The 20,133-nt window shown below is 42.8% G+C and overlaps 2 protein-coding genes across 2 annotated transcripts; both read right to left on the bottom strand.

Annotated features, from left to right (window-relative positions):
• Positions 1-1,853: 1,853 nt before the first annotated feature.
• Positions 1,854-18,096, bottom strand: LOC106561585 (ovochymase-2). Its single transcript, XM_014125689.2, has 17 exons — positions 17,880-18,096; positions 17,488-17,639; positions 17,082-17,277; positions 16,953-16,985; positions 16,539-16,629; positions 11,237-11,376; positions 9,485-9,625; positions 8,504-8,634; positions 7,728-7,821; positions 7,440-7,571; positions 7,174-7,230; positions 4,573-4,756; positions 4,259-4,313; positions 3,583-3,775; positions 3,046-3,188; positions 2,535-2,697; positions 1,854-2,248 (listed from the first exon to the last, which is right to left on the bottom strand). Exons 3-17 carry the CDS (start codon positions 17,116-17,118, stop codon positions 2,130-2,132), a joined length of 1,713 nt encoding a protein of 570 aa, XP_013981164.2. The 5' UTR covers positions 17,119-17,277; positions 17,488-17,639; positions 17,880-18,096; the 3' UTR covers positions 1,854-2,129.
• LOC123723968 (ovochymase-2) lies at positions 17,256-18,686 on the bottom strand. The gene is made up of 4 exons (XM_045688753.1): positions 18,627-18,686; positions 18,450-18,547; positions 18,161-18,337; positions 17,256-17,277 (listed from the first exon to the last, which is right to left on the bottom strand). The coding sequence occupies exons 1-4, from the start codon at positions 18,684-18,686 to the stop codon at positions 17,256-17,258; spliced, it is 357 nt and encodes a 118-aa protein (XP_045544709.1).
• Positions 18,687-20,133: the final 1,447 nt, after the last annotated feature.

Raw genomic sequence — 20,133 nt, 5'->3', positions numbered from 1 at the left:
ACCAACACTTTACATGTTTCATTTATATTTTTGTTCGGTATATTTAAGAAAAAATGTAGGTTTTGATTGTTGTTTCATTGTTTAGAAGTTGAAGCATTGGTCAGACAACTGTTGAACTGTAACGGCCGTCGTCAGAATGAGACCAAGGTGCAGCGGAGGATGTGTTCATCTTAAATGATTTTAATGACCGAATGAACACTAGCAAAAGAAAACACGAAAATGACAGCCAAACAGTTCTGTCAGGAATAACAAAATACTAGACAGAAAACATTCACCCACAAACCCCAAAGGAAAAACAGGCTGCCTATGTATGACTCCCAATCAGCAACAACGATCTACACCTGTTCCTGATTGAGAGCCATACACGGCCGAAACAAAGAAAACCACCAACATAGAAAAAGAAACCTAGAACGCCCACCCATGTCACACCCTGGCCAAACCAAAAATAGAGAACAGAAAACCCTCTCTATGGCCAGGGCGTTACATGAACAGGCACAGGCTCTGAATAGATTTCTTCATCTTTGTTTATAGTTTTAGAAGATTACTTTTGGCCCAATAAAACTATCCCTCTGCAGATTGATTTCATTGAATCCAACAGACAGTGACCTTGTTCCTACCAGCAGGTGGTACCACATATTATCTGGAAAAGACTGAAGTTTTCATTTCCTCCTGAGGACCTGCATGCCAGCTGTGTCCAGTCCAATACGTCCATGTGTTTTTGGTACATTGATAGAGTTTGTGTACTTTCAGCAATCAACACTTCCTGTAACCTTTATTAATATAGTAACAACTAGACATGGTCTCTACATGAACCTGGATGTAAGGCGGAAGCACTTTATGTCTGGGGTGGAGATCAGAGGGGTATACTGCAAGGTATGATCCATCAGTTAGCCAGCTAACTTTGATAAGTAACCAGAAATAACTATTGATTTTATGGTTAATGAAAAAAAGTGAAACATTGATATTAAATCAATTCGACCATGCCCATTTCAAGCTTATCTTTATAAAAAATATAAAAGTTATATCAGAATACTTGGGCAAATTAGCTGGCTAACTCCTTGATCCTGCTTTATAGTGTACCCCTCAGGTTTCATCTGTCTGAATGTGTTTGTCCTTTCAGTCAAGTAGATATTGCATCATCTGTCTGTGTGTGAACAACCCTCAAAAGCTGAATTGCATAAGCTGGTCTCATCAGGTAATATTCTCCATGCCATCTTTCCACTTATCTGACTATTGGTGTCAGGAAGTTACCTGTATTTCGAATGACAAAGCATACTTCCACTAGACATTTACATAATTTAGCAGAAACACTTATCCTGAGCAACTAGGGTTCAGGGCACATTTTCACCTATTTGTCTCAGGGATTCAAACCAATGACCTTTCAGGTACGGGACCAAGGGGTGTCAAACATACGGAGCCAGGCCCTGGAGTCAGGCCTTTGCACCAAGGCTACCTAGAGGAAGGGGAGTTAATGGAGGGCTGACGGACCAATAGGAGAGAGGAACTCACTTTGACGGAGCCATGACAAAGCATAGCTGAGTGATCCAGATGAGGAGGTGAATGATCCAAAATCACTTCAGTGTCAGATCACTCAGGGGTTGAGCACCGGTTTAGCACTGGAAAAGGTTTGTGTATGTGTGTGCATGTGTGCTCCTGCACATGGTCTAATTAATTAAAATATCTCCAGGCATGTTGATGATGCTATAATTTAATATTATCACTCCAGTGTCAGATCACTCAGTGGTTGAACACTGGTTTACAAAGAAAAGGTTTGTGTGTGTACGTGTGTGTGTGTGTGTGTGTGTGTGTGTGTGTGTGTGTGTGTGTGTGTGTGTGTGTGTGTGTGCGTGCGTGCGTGCGTGCGTGCGTGCGTGCGTGCGTGCGTGCGTGCGTGCGTGCGTGCGTGTGACAGACAGACAGACAGACAGTATGACGATACAATTGTTCCATAGCCCTTCCCACAAATCCATGGAATTTGTGCTGATTGGATGTTCCCTTTTTCAAATCATGTCTCTGTTAGAACCGCTGTGTCTGCTTCATTTCTGAGCGGTATATGCAAGCAACAAAAAGCAGCTTGACTCCGTTAGAATACCACATGGCCCTCCAGCCTCAAGCTAGGTGGGTCAAGGCTAACAGGATTCTCCAGATGACTCCGCTCCATAGTTATTATCATCATAATCTATGCTGAAGGCCAGCTCCTCCTGCTGCTTCTGGTATGGCAGGGTTTTAGAGGAGTCAGCTGAATCTTCTGTGGACAGAAAGCCGGAGACACAGAGAACCACACTTAAGAAAATACATAATATGTTACTCTTGAGTAAACTGTAGGAATGTGAAAAGAAATGAAGGAGTCACACAGTACTTGAGATAACCCCACAGATATTGTTGCGTTTTTGAGTGTTTCCCATCTCAGGACAATATAAGGCAGAACAGTTTGAGTGCCATTAGCCAGATGATGTAAAGGCATGAAGAATTGCTTTCAAGACAGTAGAGATTGTGAAGTAGCACCACAGATCCACATGACAAACCTCCCTCACCGTGGAGTTGTTCGTGGATCCAGTCTGTTATCATGGGGACTGAGGTGTAGACTCCTGGCCTCTGGAACTTCCCACAGCCTTCTTTTCGGCTGCTCACTCCCAGGACAAAGTAACCAGAGTTCTCTCTCTGACACACCAGTGCTCCCCCAGAATCACCTGGACCCTGAAGGAAGACCGTTTGATCTTTAACTTAATGTTTCTGTCAAATGAAACTCCTCGCAATGATATTATACTTTATCCTTTGCTGTATCATATACAGTAACATGGTTTGGGTGACTGTATTCTATCGTCTTGGACTGGTACTGAGTATTTCAAAGTTTAAGAAAAGGACCTCGTAATGTGCTCTCTGATATGGTTCTAAACCATAGTTCCAAACATTGCCACCAGAGGGGGATGTATGATAACACAAATCCTTTGAGTCCACTGTTGTTATACTGTAATAGCCACCAGCCACCCATCCCGATGTGTTCCAGTGTTTACAGTGGTGCTATGAACCCTGTGTGTTCCTCACCGTGCACGTGTCCTGTCCACGATGCTGTGGCGGCCCAGCACACAGCATCCTAGGGGTCAGTCTACCAGTGTTATAACGCTCACAGTCAGCACGACTCACAAGTGGCACCTCTAGCGGATCAACAGTGCTGTTCCATGGTCCACCTAACAGTCCACATACACCACAGTCTCTGTGTTAGGCTACACTCAGAAAACTACTACACACATACTGTTAACACACATGCTACACCCACCCATACACACAAATACGCACAATCACTGAAAGACTGACACACACACACACACACACACACACACACACACAAAAAAAACACACAATCACTGAAAGACTGACACACACACTTTGAATGAGGTAATGTCATGTTTGTACATAGACATAATCCCTGTGCCCACATAAACAAACTTTTTACAATGACACTCATCGTGATACAGTGATCTTTTAGCTTTGTCATCATTGTGTCTTGTTGTGGGTCAAAAATAGTTAGGACTGCAAAATTCAGTTTGCCCTAAACACAGTATGGCATGATACTGTACATACGTGTCTGACTCTCCCACGATGAAAACATGCAGACCTGGGAGGGTGGGACTTCCGGTCCCGAGCAGGGCAGACAGACGGACAAGGCATGCTCAGTGATGAGCAGCGGGGAGTCCAGCTGTAGCAGGGCCACATCATAGTCCTGGGAGGAGGGGTCATACTGAGGGTGCAGCACTAGCCTCCTCACACCACGCCTCTATAGGACCCATATAGACAATAACACAGAGACATAGAGGTGTGTGAGAGAGAGAGAGAGAGAGACAGAGACAGAGACAGAGACAGAGAGAGAGAGAGAGAGAGAGAGAGAGAGAGAGACAGAGAGAGAGACAGAGAGAGAGACAGAGAGAGAGACAGAGAGAGAGAGAGAGAGAGACAGACAGACAGACAGACAGACAGACAGACAGACAGACAGACAGACAGACAGACAGACAGACAGACAGACAGACAGACAGACAGACAGACAGACAGACAGACAGACAGACAGACAGACAGCAGACAGACACAGACAGACAGACAGACAGACAGACAGACAGACAGACAGACAGACAGACAGACAGACAGACAGACAGACAGACAGACAGACAGACAGACAGACAGACAGACAGACAGACAGACAGACAGACAGAGGACACTGACACACTGAGAGATGGGTAGACTGCCTGAGGATGCTTCATCCTACCTGGTTCTTCGGGCCTCCCGTCATCACCAACAGTGACCTTAATGATTGGTCCTCCCTGTGTTAGTTTGAAAAGAAACAAATAAAAAAATAGAGGCTGGTGTTATTATGATCTGTTTTTATGAATAACATCTTCATCTATGGAAAAGTATAGCATAGGTGCTTTCAAATAGTTTTCAGACTGTTCAAATACACCATTTATTTTTCACTAAATGTATATTTATTACTATAGGATATGAGTGTGTATGTGCACTGTTATTATTATTTTTATAAAAACTTTCATTGATGAAAAAGTGTAGGATATTTTTGACACTCACAGGCCTAGAAGGCAGTGTGCAGCAGTGAGGACCCAGGCAGGCTGGATGATGGCCCCATAGCAGATGTTGTTAGTGTCCATGCTGAGCCGAACGTCCCAGGGCCAGGCGTTTCGCGACGCCCCCTCTCCTTCCAGAGACTCACTGGAGGTCGAGGCAGCACGGACATGAGGCATTCCACACGAGTCTGAGAGGTCGAACACGCACACACGCACACAGTTACACTCCACTCTGTTTTTATTTGAACAGTAAAGTTAAAACTTTACTCCAGCATTTTTGATTTGAGGCGACAGTACATAATGTCCCCTTTTATTTGAGGGTATTTTCATACATATCTGTTTTACTGTTTAGAAATGAAAGCACTTTATGTACTGTATCTACAGATGTCCCCCTACTTAAAGGTGTCACTTATAGTGTATTAGAAGTCAGAGTAGTCAAGTTTAGTATTTGGTCCCATATCCTAGCACACAATGCCTACATCAAGCGTAGGACTCTACCAAATTGTTGAATGCATTTGCAGTTCGTTTTTGTTGTGTTTCAGATTATATTGTGTCCAATAGAAATTCATGGTAATAATGTATGAATGAATCATGAATAATCGTGAATAATGATGAGCGACAAAGTTACAGAGGCACAATGATCCTACCCCCAAAACATACTCTCACCATTACCAATAACAGGGGAGGTTAGCCTCTAACTTTCTCACTCATCATTATTCACAGACCATTCATGATTATCTGTAATCATTGTAGCATCCACATTAATGTAGACGTGTTCAGAAAAATATTCTATTCTTATTAACAATAAAAGTTACTCCAAAATGACACAAACAATCTTTAAAAAATACATAATTTACCATTCATGCTGGAGTATAGAGTCAAATTAAACGTTTTAGCTTCACTGTATATACAGAGGGGAGTGTAGTTACAGGTACTTTGCAGACCATGCATGAACACCCATTGGTCTATTATCACTGCTGAGTTGAAAAGCAGTAAGTGAACAGAGGAAACACTCTCACAGCCTGGACCAACCAGAAACTGGGAGCGGACCAACCTACAGCCTGGAGCTGGTGTGCATGCATTCCAACAAGGGTGTTACTCCAAATGGACTAATCGGTTTCTTAAAGTCAGTTGAGGCTCATCAGAGGAGGAAGGGGAGGACAATCCTACTCAGTGAATTCCGTTAAAAAAAAGTGAAACATAAAAAAAGTTAGCATTTTTAGATAAGACTAATGAAGGTATACAGTAGCCTCAACACCAGTCTCTGGGGTAGCACCATGGTTTAGCCGGAGGACATCTATTTTCCGTCCTCCTCTGGGTACATTGACTCAATACAAAACCTAGGAGGCTCATGGTCTCACCCCCTTCCATAGACTTACACAGTAATTCTGAAGACTTCCGGAGGACGTCCTCCAACCTATCAGAGCTTTTTCTGCATGAACTGACATGTTCTCCACCCAATCAAAGGATTAGAGAATGAATATAGTACTGAAAGAATAAGCTACAGCTAGCTAGCACTGCGGTGCATAAAATGTGGTGAGTAGTTGACACAAAGAAAGAGAAAGGCAATAGTTGTACAAATTCATTTCTTTAAAAATTAAGGAGAAGCAGCAGAGAGAGCTGGCTATATTTCATTTTCTTCTTTTCACTTTCACTTACTTAGCTAGCTTCTGCAGCTAGCTAATTTAGCCCACTCAAACACTCGGCTTAAACAGAGAGGAATGCTATTTATGTTAGCTAGCTGGCTAAGGCTATCCAACACTGGAACTCTTCCAAGTCAAAGTAATTTATATAATGAATTGCCACCGGTGCCCGTTGGTGTAACTGCTAAACCACTTGCTGTACACTGTAATGCGTGATTGTAGCGGGTTCACTAATGCATTAGTTCCATTAGCTATGTTGACTATGCCGTTACCTAATATGGCGGCCTGGTCTCATAGACTTGATGTAACATAGTAAACATAAATCTGGGACACTCAAATTAGCATAATATCTTACTTTTGGTATGGTTACATAAGACAGAGTGTTATATAAGGCAGAAACTAAAGTAGGGTGATTGGTCAGGGTGGATAGGTGGGTGTCTAACGCAAACGTCTAGCAACGCAAAGGTTGCAAGTTTGATTCTCATCATGGACAATTTTAGCTAATTAGAAACTTTTCAACTACAGTACTTACAAATTTTTATCTACTTTGCAGCTACTTAGCATGTTAGCTAACCTTAACCCTTTTAGATAACCCTTCCCTTAACCCTAATCCTAACCTTAACCCTTTAACCTAACTCCTAAACTTAACCCTAACCCTAACTCCTAGCCTAGCTAACGTTAGCCAGCTAGCTAGAATTTATAACATAGAATACGTTTAGCAAAATCATATCATCTAGTACGTTTTGCAACTTCGCAACATGTTGTACCTTCCCAATCTTAAACAGCACTGCCCACTGCTTAAAGTTAATAAACAAACGTTTAGTGTTAATTCTACTAAGCTCACATATGGAATTGTTTTAAGATGGTTATACCAAGGATAATTTAGCTATTTGATTTAGAATTTAGGTATGAAAAAAAAGGTGCAGAAGGAAAGCCTGGTGTAAGGACAACGCATAACCAACCTGGCAGTGAGTGGCGAAAGGGAACAGTGTCTTCCTCTGACTCCCCGTCCAGCAGGTCTGAGTAAAGAGTCAGATTGTCTGTGATCAGCTAGCATGACAGAACAGCCACATTTATATAAAATATATCTTATCATGCAACAGTTATGAAATGTAAAATATTGTAAACGCATGATCTGTTATGGAAAGTTTCATGATAACCTGATCTGTGGGCTTCTTATGGTGAGTAATATGAATGTGTGGTTTATGTGTGTCGGTGTCACACTCACCGATCTTACTGATGAATGACACGGTGGCGTGGAAGCCTCGGTAGGTGACCGTGCTATCAGAGGTGAACTGGAGGACCATCACGTTGTCATAGCTCAGGACGGGGGGAGGCACATTCCTACCACACAGCACCGCTTACACAAGGACACAAACATTACCCTACTTGAAATGTTTGTGCGTGTGTGCGTGTGCATGCGTGTGAAAGAGATATCTCTTTCAGCTTGTGCCATGAAAGTCAAATCCATTTGATAGGTTTGTTGGTCTATTGAGCTTAGGGTCAGATTCTGTACCTATCTCCTCTTTTGTATCCACATCTCCAAGAACAGTCAACGAATCATACTCGCAGTCATCCGATTGCTCCAGGTCAAAGTCATCAAAGTCAAGCTCCAAGGCAAAAGACAATAAATTAGGTTGCAAAAAATGAAGAAAACAGCATCATTCACTCATCTTCATTTCAACAAAAAATGTGGCAAGTGCATTTACAGTGTTGCAGTCTGTTGTTGTTATTGTTTAATCAAGGTGAGTATCACATTCTTTCCAGTACATGTAAACTGATCCCATCCACACCAGAGACTGAACGAACTATCACTGTGTAGGCAGAGTGCCACCATGAATGTATTCATGACTCCACTGGGAGAGATCAGTCTCTGGGGTATCCCTTTGGTCACAACGGCCTTGCTACATGAGAGGACACAATTATATATATTTGTGTCCTCTCATGTAGCAAGGCCGTTGTGACCAAAGGGATACCCCAGAGACTGATCTCTCCCAGTGGAGTCATGAATACATTCATATATATATATATATTCACCTTTATTTAACTAGGCAAGTCAGTAAAGAACAAATTCTTATTTTCAATGACGGCCTAGGAACAGTGGGTTAACTGCCTTGTTCAGGGCCAGAATTTTACCTTGTCAGCTCGGGGATTTGATGTTGCAACCTTTCGGTTACTAGTCCAACGCTCTAATCACTAAGCTACCTGCCGCCCCAGGACAGGACAGGACAGGACAGTACACAAACTATTACAACCCTTACTGCATAAGAAGTACAGGTCAACATGTGTCACCTTGACAACGTGACCCTTGGGGGCATAGATGACCCAGTGGCAGACAGAGTCGTTGCTGTAGGATTGTGGGTAGTTGAGACTGTGTACGGTCCTCTGATCCTGGACCAGAGCCACGGTGCCACATCCCGACGCTGCACAAACACAAAGGACACATTATCAACCACAAGCCCTGCCCTCTCTGTGGCTCCATAATCACACTGTCGCACACTTAACCCTTGACAATACATGTGCATCAGTGCAACACAAACACTGTCCGCCAGGCATCTTGGCTCCTATCGCTGACCCACGTGGTGGTGTAGTTACAGTGCAGGAGTGTGTGTTTTCATCACAGAACCTCTGCACCTCATTACCAGGTCATGGGACCGCTGTGTGCCTTCCTGGCTGCTATGTAACTATGGGAGAGTCAGCCCCAAAAGCATGAATGTGTGTGTGTGTGTGTGCTTTTGTGTGCGTTAAAGCGCGTGTGTGTGCATGAGTGTGTGTGGGCGTGCGTGCGTGCGAGTGAAAGTGTGTCTGCGTGTGTATGTCTGACTAGCAGCAGTTGGAGGGTGTGTGGCTCACAGGGTGGAGGGCCCCACTGGGATTGAAAGAGAGAGTAGGGAGCCTATATAATTTGTCAGGAACTCAGAGCAACTAGACACATCCTGTCCGCAGGCAGGGTGATGAAACATCAGACCCAGCACGCAGCTCTGCCCTGAAGGCCCCTGCCAAACAACGTATTCTATCATCAAGTCACAAATGCAATACACAGCTATTTGTAGTACAGACAGAGAACATGACAATTATTTAGCAAAAAACAAATGCTATGAGGATCCATCCATTAGTGTCAGACTGTCTTTATAATGGCAATACACACACAGTAATGATGCCATACTACTCCCTAAACTGGTTTAACCTGAGTTCTGAGTTGTTCTATTCCTGAGCTGGGGGGGTTAGGCTTGGTGAGCCAAGGAAGCGTGGGTTGACGTAACGGTTACTCACCAAGCACAGAATTTCCCTCGACACCTCGGAATCTAACAACAAATCCGCTTCCTGTTCCACTGACATCAGACACAAATTGGAGAGAAGCACTGTGGGAGTCGATGAGCACTGGGGGCGGGGGGGCGCTGCCACAGAACCTCCCTAAGAGACAGCCAATGGGAGATCACAAAGTCAAACCCCCCATCAACTGGTGGGAAGGAGAACACTAGGGAGACATACAGTACCAGTCAAAAGTTTGGACACACCTACTCAATCAAGGGTATTCTTTATTTTTACTATTTTCTACATTGTAATATAATAGTGAAGACATCAATTCTATGAAATAACACATATGGAATCATGAAATAACCAAAAAAGTATTAAACAAATCAAAATGTATTTTATATTTGAGATTCTTCGAAGTAGCCACCCTTTGCCTTGATGACAGCTTTGCACACTCTTGGCATTCTCTCAACCAGTTTCATGAGGTAGTAACCTGGAATGAATTTCAACTAACAGGTGTTCCTTGTTAAAAGTTAATTTGTGGAATTTCTTGACTTCATAATGTGTTTGAGCCAATCAGTTGTGTTGTGACAAGGTAGGGATGGTATTGAGAAGATAACCCTATTTGGTAAAAGACCAAGTCCATATTATGGCAAGAACAGCTCAAATAAGCAGAGAAATAACAGTCCATCATTACTTTAAGACATGAAGATCAGTCAATATGGAATATTTCAAGAACTTAGAAAATTTCATCAAGTGCAGTTGCAAAAACCATCAAGCGCTATGATGAAACTGGACCGCCACAGGAATGGAAGACCCAGAGTTACCTCTGCTGCAGAGGATAAGTTCATTAGAGTTACCAGCCACAGAAATTGCAGCCCAAATAAATGCTTCACAGAGTTCAAGTAACAGACACATCTCAACATCAACTATTCAGAGGAGACTGCGTGAATCAGGCCTTCATGGTTGAATTGCTGCAAAGAAATCACTACTAAAGGACACCAATAAGAAGAAGAGACTTGCTTGGGCCAAGAAACATAAGCAATGGACATTAGACTGGTGGAAATCTGTCCTTTGGTCTGATGAGTCCAAATGTGATATTTTGGGTTCCAACCGCCGTCTTTGTGAAAATCAGAGTAGGTGAACGGATGATCTTCTTATATGTGGTTCCCACTGTGAAGCATTGAGGAGGATGTGTGATGGTGTGGGGGTGCTTTGCTGGTGATTTATTTAGAATTCAAGGCACACTTAACCAAGATGGCTACCACAGCATTCTGCAGCAATATGCCATCAACTGGTTTGCGATTAGTGGGACTATCATTTGTTTTTCAATAGGACAATGACCCAACACACCTCCAGGCTGTGTAAGGGCTATTTGACCAAGGAGAGTGATGGAGTGCTGCATCAGACAACCTGGTGACCTCCACAATCACCCGACCTCAAACCAATTGAGATCGTTTGGGATAAGTTAGACTGCAGAGTGATGGAAAAGCAGCCAACAAGTGCTCAGCATATATGGGAACTCCTTCAAGATTGTTGGGAAAGTATTCCAGGTGAAGCTGGTTGAGAGAATGCCAAGAGTGTGCAAAGCTGTAATCAAGGCAAAGGGTTGCTACTTTGAAGAATCTAAAATATATTTCGATTTGTTTAACACTTTTTTGGTTACTACATGATTCCATATGTGTTACTATTACTCTACAATGTAGAAAATAGTAAAAATAAAGAAAAACCCTTGAATGAGTAGGTGTGTCCAACAGCCTCATCTCTCACCAATAGGCCTCCCTGAGTCTGCACCCACCGATACCGTGAGTTGGTCACTGTGACAGAGGGTGTCATTCTCCATGTCAAATTCCAAGAATTCCAGCAGAATACTCCTCCCTATAGGAATGCTGATGGACCAGGAACATATCCTACGAGAGAGAGAGAAAGATGTTTACTGTAATGTAATTTAAGCTTTCAACTGATATAAGACACTTGTATGTACATAAATGTTTAAAATCCATAATTTTTATGATTATTTATTTGAAGTGCGTGCCCTCCAGTTTCACCGGAAGTTGTCCCGCTAGCGGGACGCCTAGCCTTAATGGCCTGCATCAAAGTCAGCTGAGGATATATAGTTGAAGTCGTAAGTTTACATACACTTAGATTGGAGTCATTCAAACTCGTTTTTAAACCACTCCACCAATGCCTTGTTAACAAACTATAGTTTTGGCAAGTCGGTTAGGACATCTACTTTGTGCATGACACAATACATTTTTCCAACAATTATTTACAAACAGATTATTTCACTTATAATTGACTGTATCACAATTCCAGTGGGTCAGAAGTTTACATACACTAAGTTGACTGTGCCTTTAAACAGCTTGGAAAATTCAAGAGAATTATGTAATGGCTTTAGAAGCTTCTGATAGGCTAATTGACATAATTTGAGTCAATTGGAGGTGTACCTGTGGATGTATTTCAAAGCCTACCTTCAAACTCAGTGCCTCTTTGCTTGACATCACGGGAAAATCAAAAGAAATCAGCCAAGACCTCAGAAAAAAAATTGTAGACCTCCACAAATCCTGGTTTATCCTTGGGAGCAATTTCAAAACACCTGAAGGTATCACATTCATCTGTACAAATAATAGTACGCAAGTATAAACACCATGGGACCACGCAGCCGTCATACCGCTCAGGAAAGAGATGCGTTCTGTCTCCTAGAGATGAACGTACTTTGGTGTGAAAAGTGCAAATCAATCCCAGAACAACAGCAAAGGACCTTGTGAAGATGCTGGAGAAAACGGGTACAAAAGTATCTCTATCCACAGTAAAATAAGTTCTATATCGACATAACCTGAAAGGCCACTCAGCAAGGAAGGAGCCACTGCTCCAAAACCACCATAAAAAAGCCAGACTACGGTTTGCAACTGCACATGGGAACAAAGATTGTACTTTTTGGAGAAATATCCTCTGGTCTGATGAAACAAAAATATAACTGTTTGCCCATAATGACCATCATTATGTTTGGAGGAAAAAGGGGGAGGCTTGCAAGCCGAAGAATACCATCCCAACCGTGATGCACAGGGGTGGCAGTATCATGTTGTGGGGGTACTTTGCTGCAGGAGGGACTGGTGAACTTCACAAAATAGATGGCATCATGAGGCAAGAAAATGATGTGGATATATTGAAGCAACATCTCAAGACATCAGTCAGGAAGTTAAAGGTTGGTCGCAAATGGGTCTTCCAAATGGACATTAACCCCAAGCATACTTCCAAAGTTGTGGCAAAATGGCTTAAGGACAACAAAGTCAAGGTATTGGAGTGGCCATCACAAAGCCCTGACCTCAATCCTATAGAAAATTTGTGGGCAGAACTGAAAAAGTGTGTGCGAGCAAGGAGGCCTACAAACCTGACTCAGTTTCACCAGCTCTGTCAGGAGGAATGGGCCAAGATTCACCCAACTTACTGTAGGAAGCTTGTGGAAGGCTACCCAAAATGTTTGACCCAAGTTAAACAATTTAAAGGCAATGCTACCAAATACTAATTGAGTGTATGTAAACTTCTGACCCACTGGGAATGTGATGAAAGAAATCAAACCTGAAAAAAAATCATTCTCTCTACTATTATTCTGGCATTTCTCATTCTTAAAATAAAGTGGTGATCCTAACTGACCTAAGACAGGGAATCTTTACTCAAGATTACATTTCAGGAATTGTGAAAAGCTGAGTTTAAATGTATTTGGCTAAGGTGTATGTAAACTTCCGAATTCAACTGTAAGCCAAGGACTAGATAAAGTGTATTTTTACTACTACTTTTTGCTACTACTTTCACCACTTTTAGTCTTGAAAGCTTTGGATGTTTACTACACTGTGGATCCTTAAAGATCTGGGAGGGGCTAAGGCTTAAGAGGGTGTGAACGATACTGAATGGGTGTAGACAAAGAAGGGCTCTCCAGTAAATGTGCCAAAATATTCACGGGCCATTTTCTTAAAAGTGGGGTTATAAGTTTATCAACTTTCAAAGCAGAATTACTTTCCCATTGTTCCTCAACTGCAGTGTATGATATAACATGGTATAGCTCTGAGTCAATTCTTTAATCTAATGTAAAAAACGCCATTTCAAAAATTGGTCTACTCACAAAATTGTCTGTGGCGTCCGAACGGTTTGGCCTACAAACTATTTTTAGCCCCCTATGGAAGGATGAGACTCTCATGAACACAATGGTTTTGTTAGTTTTTCTCTACGACCCCCTGAAGTTTGTTTATCCAATCTGTCAACTTCTGTCTGTAGCATCAGAACAGTTTGGGATACACACTAATGTGACCCCTCTGATGTAAAGGAGACTCTCTACAACACGCACATGTCAGTTGTTTTGCTAAGATACCCCCAGGCCTCAGAAGACTCGTCTGAAGGTCCCACGGTACCAGTCCAAAAAATTTATGGAAGTATATATGTAGATTGTTTAGTTCCAAAAATAAGGGGTTAAATACATGTAAAAAACAAAAACAATAAATGTTTCCTGATCTTTCTTATATCTCTCAGATATAGGGTAGACACTTCGGAACAAAATTCCTTTAGATTTATTTTTGGGGACTACCTATTGTTCCATGTAGTGAATCTGTTATTCAATGCGTTTGTATGGGCTAATAGCAGTAACATGCTGACCACACCGCTCGCGTCGTGTGAGTGAGAGTTGCAAAATAAATGTACATATACATGTGATATAGAAATTATATAAGTTAAGGGCTAAAAGTTAAAACAACCACTCAATGTATTGTGACAACTGTGAAACTGATAACAGGAAGGAGGTCTCCCAACCCAGGGAGGGGAGAAACCTTTAGACTTGCAATGACCATTTGGAGCAGACTTGCACATAGTATTATTCATTTATTGAGTTAATGCCAAATCATAGAAGGAGACATTTAACATGTGTGTGTGTGTGTGTGTGTGTGTGTGTTTTCAAAATAGGTTAGAGAAATATTGACAATTCTAGGATGGAACATGTCTGTGAGGATTTGCAGGAAACAATTTGGTCTATTACTCTGACCTTATAGACTTGACTGTGTTCTGAGAAGTAAGTCAGGCACTGGGAAACCACAGAGGCTTCCTGTTTTGAGCTCGACATGTCAGTTGCAAACATGTAGATAGAGGAACTCGGTTAGACCGAAGGAGCTATCGAAGTTGAACATTGTGACAGAGATAGATGAGAGGAGGGGCATTTATAAAGTGTATGTCATAACCAAACGTGTGAGGTATAAAAGGCTACGTGCATTGTATGATATTTAGAGCCCTCGTGAATAAACATTTTGACTATTGTAAGCTGGGACTCTGTCTGTTTCATTCAACCAGAATCTTACAAACTCTAGGTTGCAGACTGAGTAGTTTAATTGAAGTTCAGTTTAAGAACATTGAGAACAAAATTCTCATATCAACATGTTATTCAATCATTGCACCCACACTGCTCGCACGCACCAACGAGCGTCTGCATTGCCAAGCGCTAAAATAGAAGTCAGTTCTATTTGTGATTCTGAACACCGTGCAAGTTCTGACTCTCCCATCTCCTCATTGGTTTATAGAAGCATATACCCACTAGTCATCTCCTCATTGGTTATACCCACGTGGGTGATTGAAAGATGAACTGAGGTCAGTCGGTCAGTTATGGTAATACACCTTATTATGAAAGTTAGATGCCAATTGCCATATAAAGTCCAAAGAAGAAAAAGCCTGGAAGGAGGAGAGATGACTAGAAACGATTCAGTTGACTGCTTTATGTGTGGATTAATTGTTGGAGTAGAGGACCTTGTGCATTTCAGGTAAAATAACAACTCAACATTTATATCCCAGGACAAATTAGCTAGCAACAGCAAGCTAGCTAAATAGGACAAATAAGCTAGCAACTGCAAGCTAGCTAGCAACTGCAAGCTAGCTAGCTAAATTGCCATAAATGTTTAAGGCTTTTCGACCTGTCTACAAATTAATATAATTGGTACAGAGTTTGTTTTGATATTTCAACATGTGTATCGTAATCGTGTTTGGTGTAGGGGGACAAAATCAATTTGCGCACGATGGCGCACGCGGATGAGGGCGCGCCTCCGTTTTGGGAATGGTGTAAGGCCAAATACCTTTTCATCAAATAATTTTGTATTAAATGTGTTGATACTTCAAAGGAATGCCTTGGTTTAGACAGGGCTTAGACTCTTATGAGTTAAAATTCTCTGAACAATTGGAGAACATCACTTTAAATAGAACCATGAGGAAACCTGCAGAAAAAGTTTTGTTGGAGTACTGAAATTCCCACAGAAGAACATTGTTTCTTAAAGTTCTCAGAACTATTTGAGAACATTCCCAATGTCAAACCATTCTGAGAACTTTCCTAGAACATTACAAAAAAAGTACATTAAATGTAACCATGTTTTAACTTTTAGGAAGCATTCTGTTAAGGTAATTAAAGGGATACTTCGGGATTTTGGCAATGATGCCCTTTATCTACTTCCCCAAAGTCAGATGAATTTTAAGTCTCTGTGTCCAGTAAGTTAGAGGTAGATTTGTGAGCCAATGCTAACTAGCGTTGCTAGCAGATAACCATACACTTCCAGTCATTGCGCTAACACTAGTTAGCAATTGTATTGCACTAGTGCTAGTTAGCAACTTCCTTCAATCAGCACGCAGAGACATAAAAATGGTATCCATAAGTTCCTGACTCTAGGGAATTAGATTAAGGGCCTTGTTGCCAAAATCCTGAGTATCCCTTTAAATAGCAGGAAAATAATGTTTTTTGTCAAGTTCCTAAAAATGTGCTGAGAATGTTCCAAAGCCAAGAAAGTATCCTTCACCATTTCCAGAAAGTTGTGGGAAGGTTGTCTGCAAAATAACCATAGGACAACCCCCTCCCACCAAGCTCTAAGAAACATATGGTTGTTAGAACGTTCTGTGCCAGCCGGGGAGTGGTGAGGGCAAATTGGTCTGAAAATAAATAGTCCTAAAAGCATACTTAATTCAAGGGCATTCAATGAGTGCATTCAGTTCAGCACAGCTCTCCCTCACTCCCCGTCTGCAACGGGCCTGTGCACTGTCACTGGATTACACCCACTCATTGTTGTTGTAGAGATGGCCTGAGAGGCTTGGGTTTCTGATGAGACCCTCACTACCGTTCACAAGCCCATCCCTCACACTGCACAGTCCTGCAGCACAGTACACACACACACACACACACACACACACACACACACACACACACACACACACACACACACACACACACACACACACACACACACACACACACACACACACACACACACACACACACAGAGCATCAAATACACTGTCCAAAGAGTACGATAACATCATACCGTAAAGGTTAACTGTACAAATTGCATAAATGAGCTATTGTGTAAAAAGTTAAGTAGCTATTTAGATGACAAAGAGGACATGGTCGCAGTTTCAAAACATGCAAGTAAATGCATTGTGGAATTGACATACAAGAAGAAGAAATACAACTTACTTGACTTGGACTTTTGGTTTGGGTTAGCATCTGCTGTTGAACAAAACACAACAACAAAATCATTTGTTAGACCATCTGTTATACAATCTGTTATACATATCCAAACCTGATTAAAAAGTGTTAGATAACCTTCTCTGAGTTTCATCTTGATCCAGGGCAGGAGCATCTTAACGTCAGTGAATACCCCCGGGGATCCTCTCTTGGCCGACGACTTGGCCTTGTTGTTGATCCAGCTACGGCCACAACCTTTCCCCCAGGAGGTGACCCCCACCACGACCCAGTGGCCGTCCTCCCTGGGGCAGATCAGAGGACCCCCAGAGTCCCCCTGGAGATGGGAGAACACAACATTATCTGATAAGGGACCTGTCAAAGGAATGATGAGAAGTCTATGGACAGATATAACCCCATTTAACCCCATTTGTCCAGAGAACCTCCACCAGAAACTGGACAGAGATCACTGAATCATAATAACACTGTGTTATAGATTTTAACATGCAGAGTCAGACAGCACTGTGTTGTAGTCTATCTACTGTACCTGGCAGGCGTCCTTTCCTCCTCTCTCTGGTCCAGCACAGAGCACAGTGAGGGCCTGCTGTGTGGGTCTCAGGGTCTGGAGAACATACTTGCACTTAGCTGGCTCCACCAACTCCAGCTGCACCTCTCTTAGAATTGCAGGTAGAAGACCGCCTGAATGTGAATACAGTTCCATTAGCCTGATCCCAGATCTGTTTGTGCTGTCTTGCCAATTCCTTATGGTCAAACCATGGTCATAAGACAGCACAAACAGATATGGGATCAGGCTAGGTCTCCATCATCAAAACATTCAAAAAATACAAGTGAAGAGTAAAGTGAAGAGTAAAGTGTCCATGTTGATGTGCTAGTTTGAAATTAATGTCAAACTGAAGGTAAAGTTAATCTGGGCCTTACGTTCTTTGGTCCGTCCCCATCCACTCACAAGGCAGCTGGTTCTGGGTGGGAATTTCTCACTGGGCAGAGGCAGGCATATGGGCTGAACACCGGGACCTGCAGAGGATGTAAGCACAGATACTTTAGAAAATATTTCCTACAGTGACAAGAATAATGTCTGGCCAAACTCAGTCAATGACGTAGACATCATAATGTCCATATAGGGTGGGTTATATCTACATTACAGAACATTACGGCCGTAAAAACAAACTCAACCGCCGTCACTATAACGGAGAGGAAACCTGCCCAATCGGATATGTCCATTGATTTCCAGCAGAGCTATGTCATAGCTCATAGGAGAGGCGTGCTGGTACTTCTCGTGAATTTTGATGGTGTTCACAGTGAAGGTCTGCTCTTCTTCATCAGGAACCCTTTGGTCGTACTCCCCAATCACAACACTAACGTTCCTCAGAAAGTTTCTATGGAAGAAAAAAGGAGGAGACATTAGGGGCTTGTCGTTATGCACCAAATGGAAGAAGTCGGACTGAAACTGGGAGGAACTACCTGGACTTGAGATGGGATGGAACTTACGTAGAGACGATGGAGAAGCAGTGGGCAGCAGTCAGGATCCAGCGCTCAGTCAGGATAGCCCCTCCACAGAAATGAGAACCCCTGGACCTCAGTGAAACCTTCAAATCATCCCAAATTCCATGTCATTGTGATGTCTTTAAGCCTGTATTTGTGTGGCCTGTGTGGTCCAGCGGTTACAGCCGCTGGACCAGAGTCGGCATGGGTTCGAATCGGGCCCTCTGACTCACCCTCCCCCATCTTTTATATTGTGATAACTCTTCAATAAAGCTAGAAAAAAAGCCTGTCTTTGTGTTATCCTCATTGCCATATTTCTCAAAAGGGGGTGTCACATGTACAGTAAAAGGAAGTCACTTGCCAACCAGGGGTGGGATCCATATCTTGCCTCCAATCCTCCAACGATTCTCAAAGAGCGGTCAAGAAGGTTCCTGATCTGTGGAAGACCGCACTTTGGACCTGTAGGTGAAAAAAAGCTAGGACTTGTTCAACAAAATACACTACATGACCAAAAGTATGTGAAAACCTGCTCGTCGAACATCTCATTCCAAAATCATGGGCATTAATATAGAGCTAGTCCACCCTTTGCTGCTATAAAAGCCTCCACACTTCTGGGAATGCTTTCCACTAGATGTTGGAACACCGCTGCGGGACTTGCTTCCATTCAGCCACAAGACCATTAGTGAAGTTAGGCACTGATGTTGGGTGATTAGGCCTGGCTCGCAGTCGGCATTCCAATTCATCCCAAAGGTGTTCGATGGGGTTGAGGTCAGGGCTCTGTGCAGGCCAGTCAAGTTCTTCTACACCAATCTCAACAAAGCATTTCTGTATGGACCTTGCTTTGTGCTCGGGGGCATTGGCATGCTGAAACAGAAAAGGGCCTTCCCGAAAACATTTGCCACACAGTTGGAAGCACAGAATCATCTAGAATGTCATTGTATGCTGTAGGGTTAAGATTTCCATTCACTGGAACTAAGGGGCCTAGCCCGAACCATGACAAACATCCCCAGACCATTATTCCTTCTCCACCAAACTTTACAGTTGGCACTACGCATTGGGGCAGATAGCGTTCTCCTGGCATCCGCCAAACCAAGATCTGCCAGATGGTGAAGACTGCCAGATGGTGAAGCGTGATTCATCACTCCAGAGAACACGTTTCCACTGCTCCAGAGTCCAATGGCGGTGAGCTTTCCACCCCTCAAGTTGACGCTTGGCATTGCAAATGGTGATCTTAGGCTTCTGTGTGGCTGATCAGCCATGGAAACCCATTTCATGAAGCTCCCGACGAACAGTTACTGTGCTGATGTTGCTTCCAGAGGCAGTTTGGAACTCGGTAGTAAGTGTTGCAACCGAGGACAGACGATTTTTACGTGCTACGTGCTTCAGCACTCGCCGGTCCCGTTCTGTGAGCTTGTGTGGCCTACCACTTCACGGCTGAGCCGTTGTTGCTCCTAGACGTTTCCACTTCACAATAACAGCACTTACAGTTGACCGGGTCAGCTCTAGCAGGGCAGAAATTTGTTGGTATCCTATGACAGTGCCACGTTAATGGTCACTGAGCTCTTCATTAAGGCCATTCTACTGCCAATGTTTGTCTATGGAGATTGAATGGCTGTGTGCTCGATTTTATACACCTGTCAGCAATGGGTGTGTCTGAAATAGCCGAATCCACTAATTTGAAGGGGTCTCC

The sequence above is a fragment of the Salmo salar genome, chromosome ssa10 (genome assembly GCF_905237065.1).
Source record: "Salmo salar chromosome ssa10, Ssal_v3.1, whole genome shotgun sequence".
Taxonomy (NCBI): domain Eukaryota; kingdom Metazoa; phylum Chordata; class Actinopteri; order Salmoniformes; family Salmonidae; genus Salmo; species Salmo salar.
This window is presented reverse-complemented; position numbering and strand designations above follow the sequence as displayed.

Coding starts and splice junctions, on each gene's coding strand:
- LOC123723968 (XM_045688753.1), bottom strand. CDS start 18,686: ATGGGGGAGGGTGAGTCAGAGGGCCCGATTCGAACCCATGCCGACTCT. Junction 18,548..18,626: donor CCGACTCTGGTCCAGCGGCT/GTAACCGCTGGA, acceptor GATGATTTGAAG/GTTTCACTGAGGTCCAGGGG. Junction 18,338..18,449: donor TGCTTCTCCATCGTCTCTAC/GTAAGTTCCATC, acceptor TTTCTTCCATAG/AAACTTTCTGAGGAACGTTA.
- LOC106561585 (XM_014125689.2), bottom strand. CDS start 17,118: ATGCTCCTGCCCTGGATCAAGATGAAACTCAGAGAAG. Junction 4,757..7,173: donor CTTTCGCCACTCACTGCCAG/GTTGGTTATGCG, acceptor TCGACCTCTCAG/ACTCGTGTGGAATGCCTCAT. Junction 3,189..3,582: donor ATCGTGGGAGAGTCAGACAC/GTATGTACAGTA, acceptor GTGGACTGTTAG/GTGGACCATGGAACAGCACT.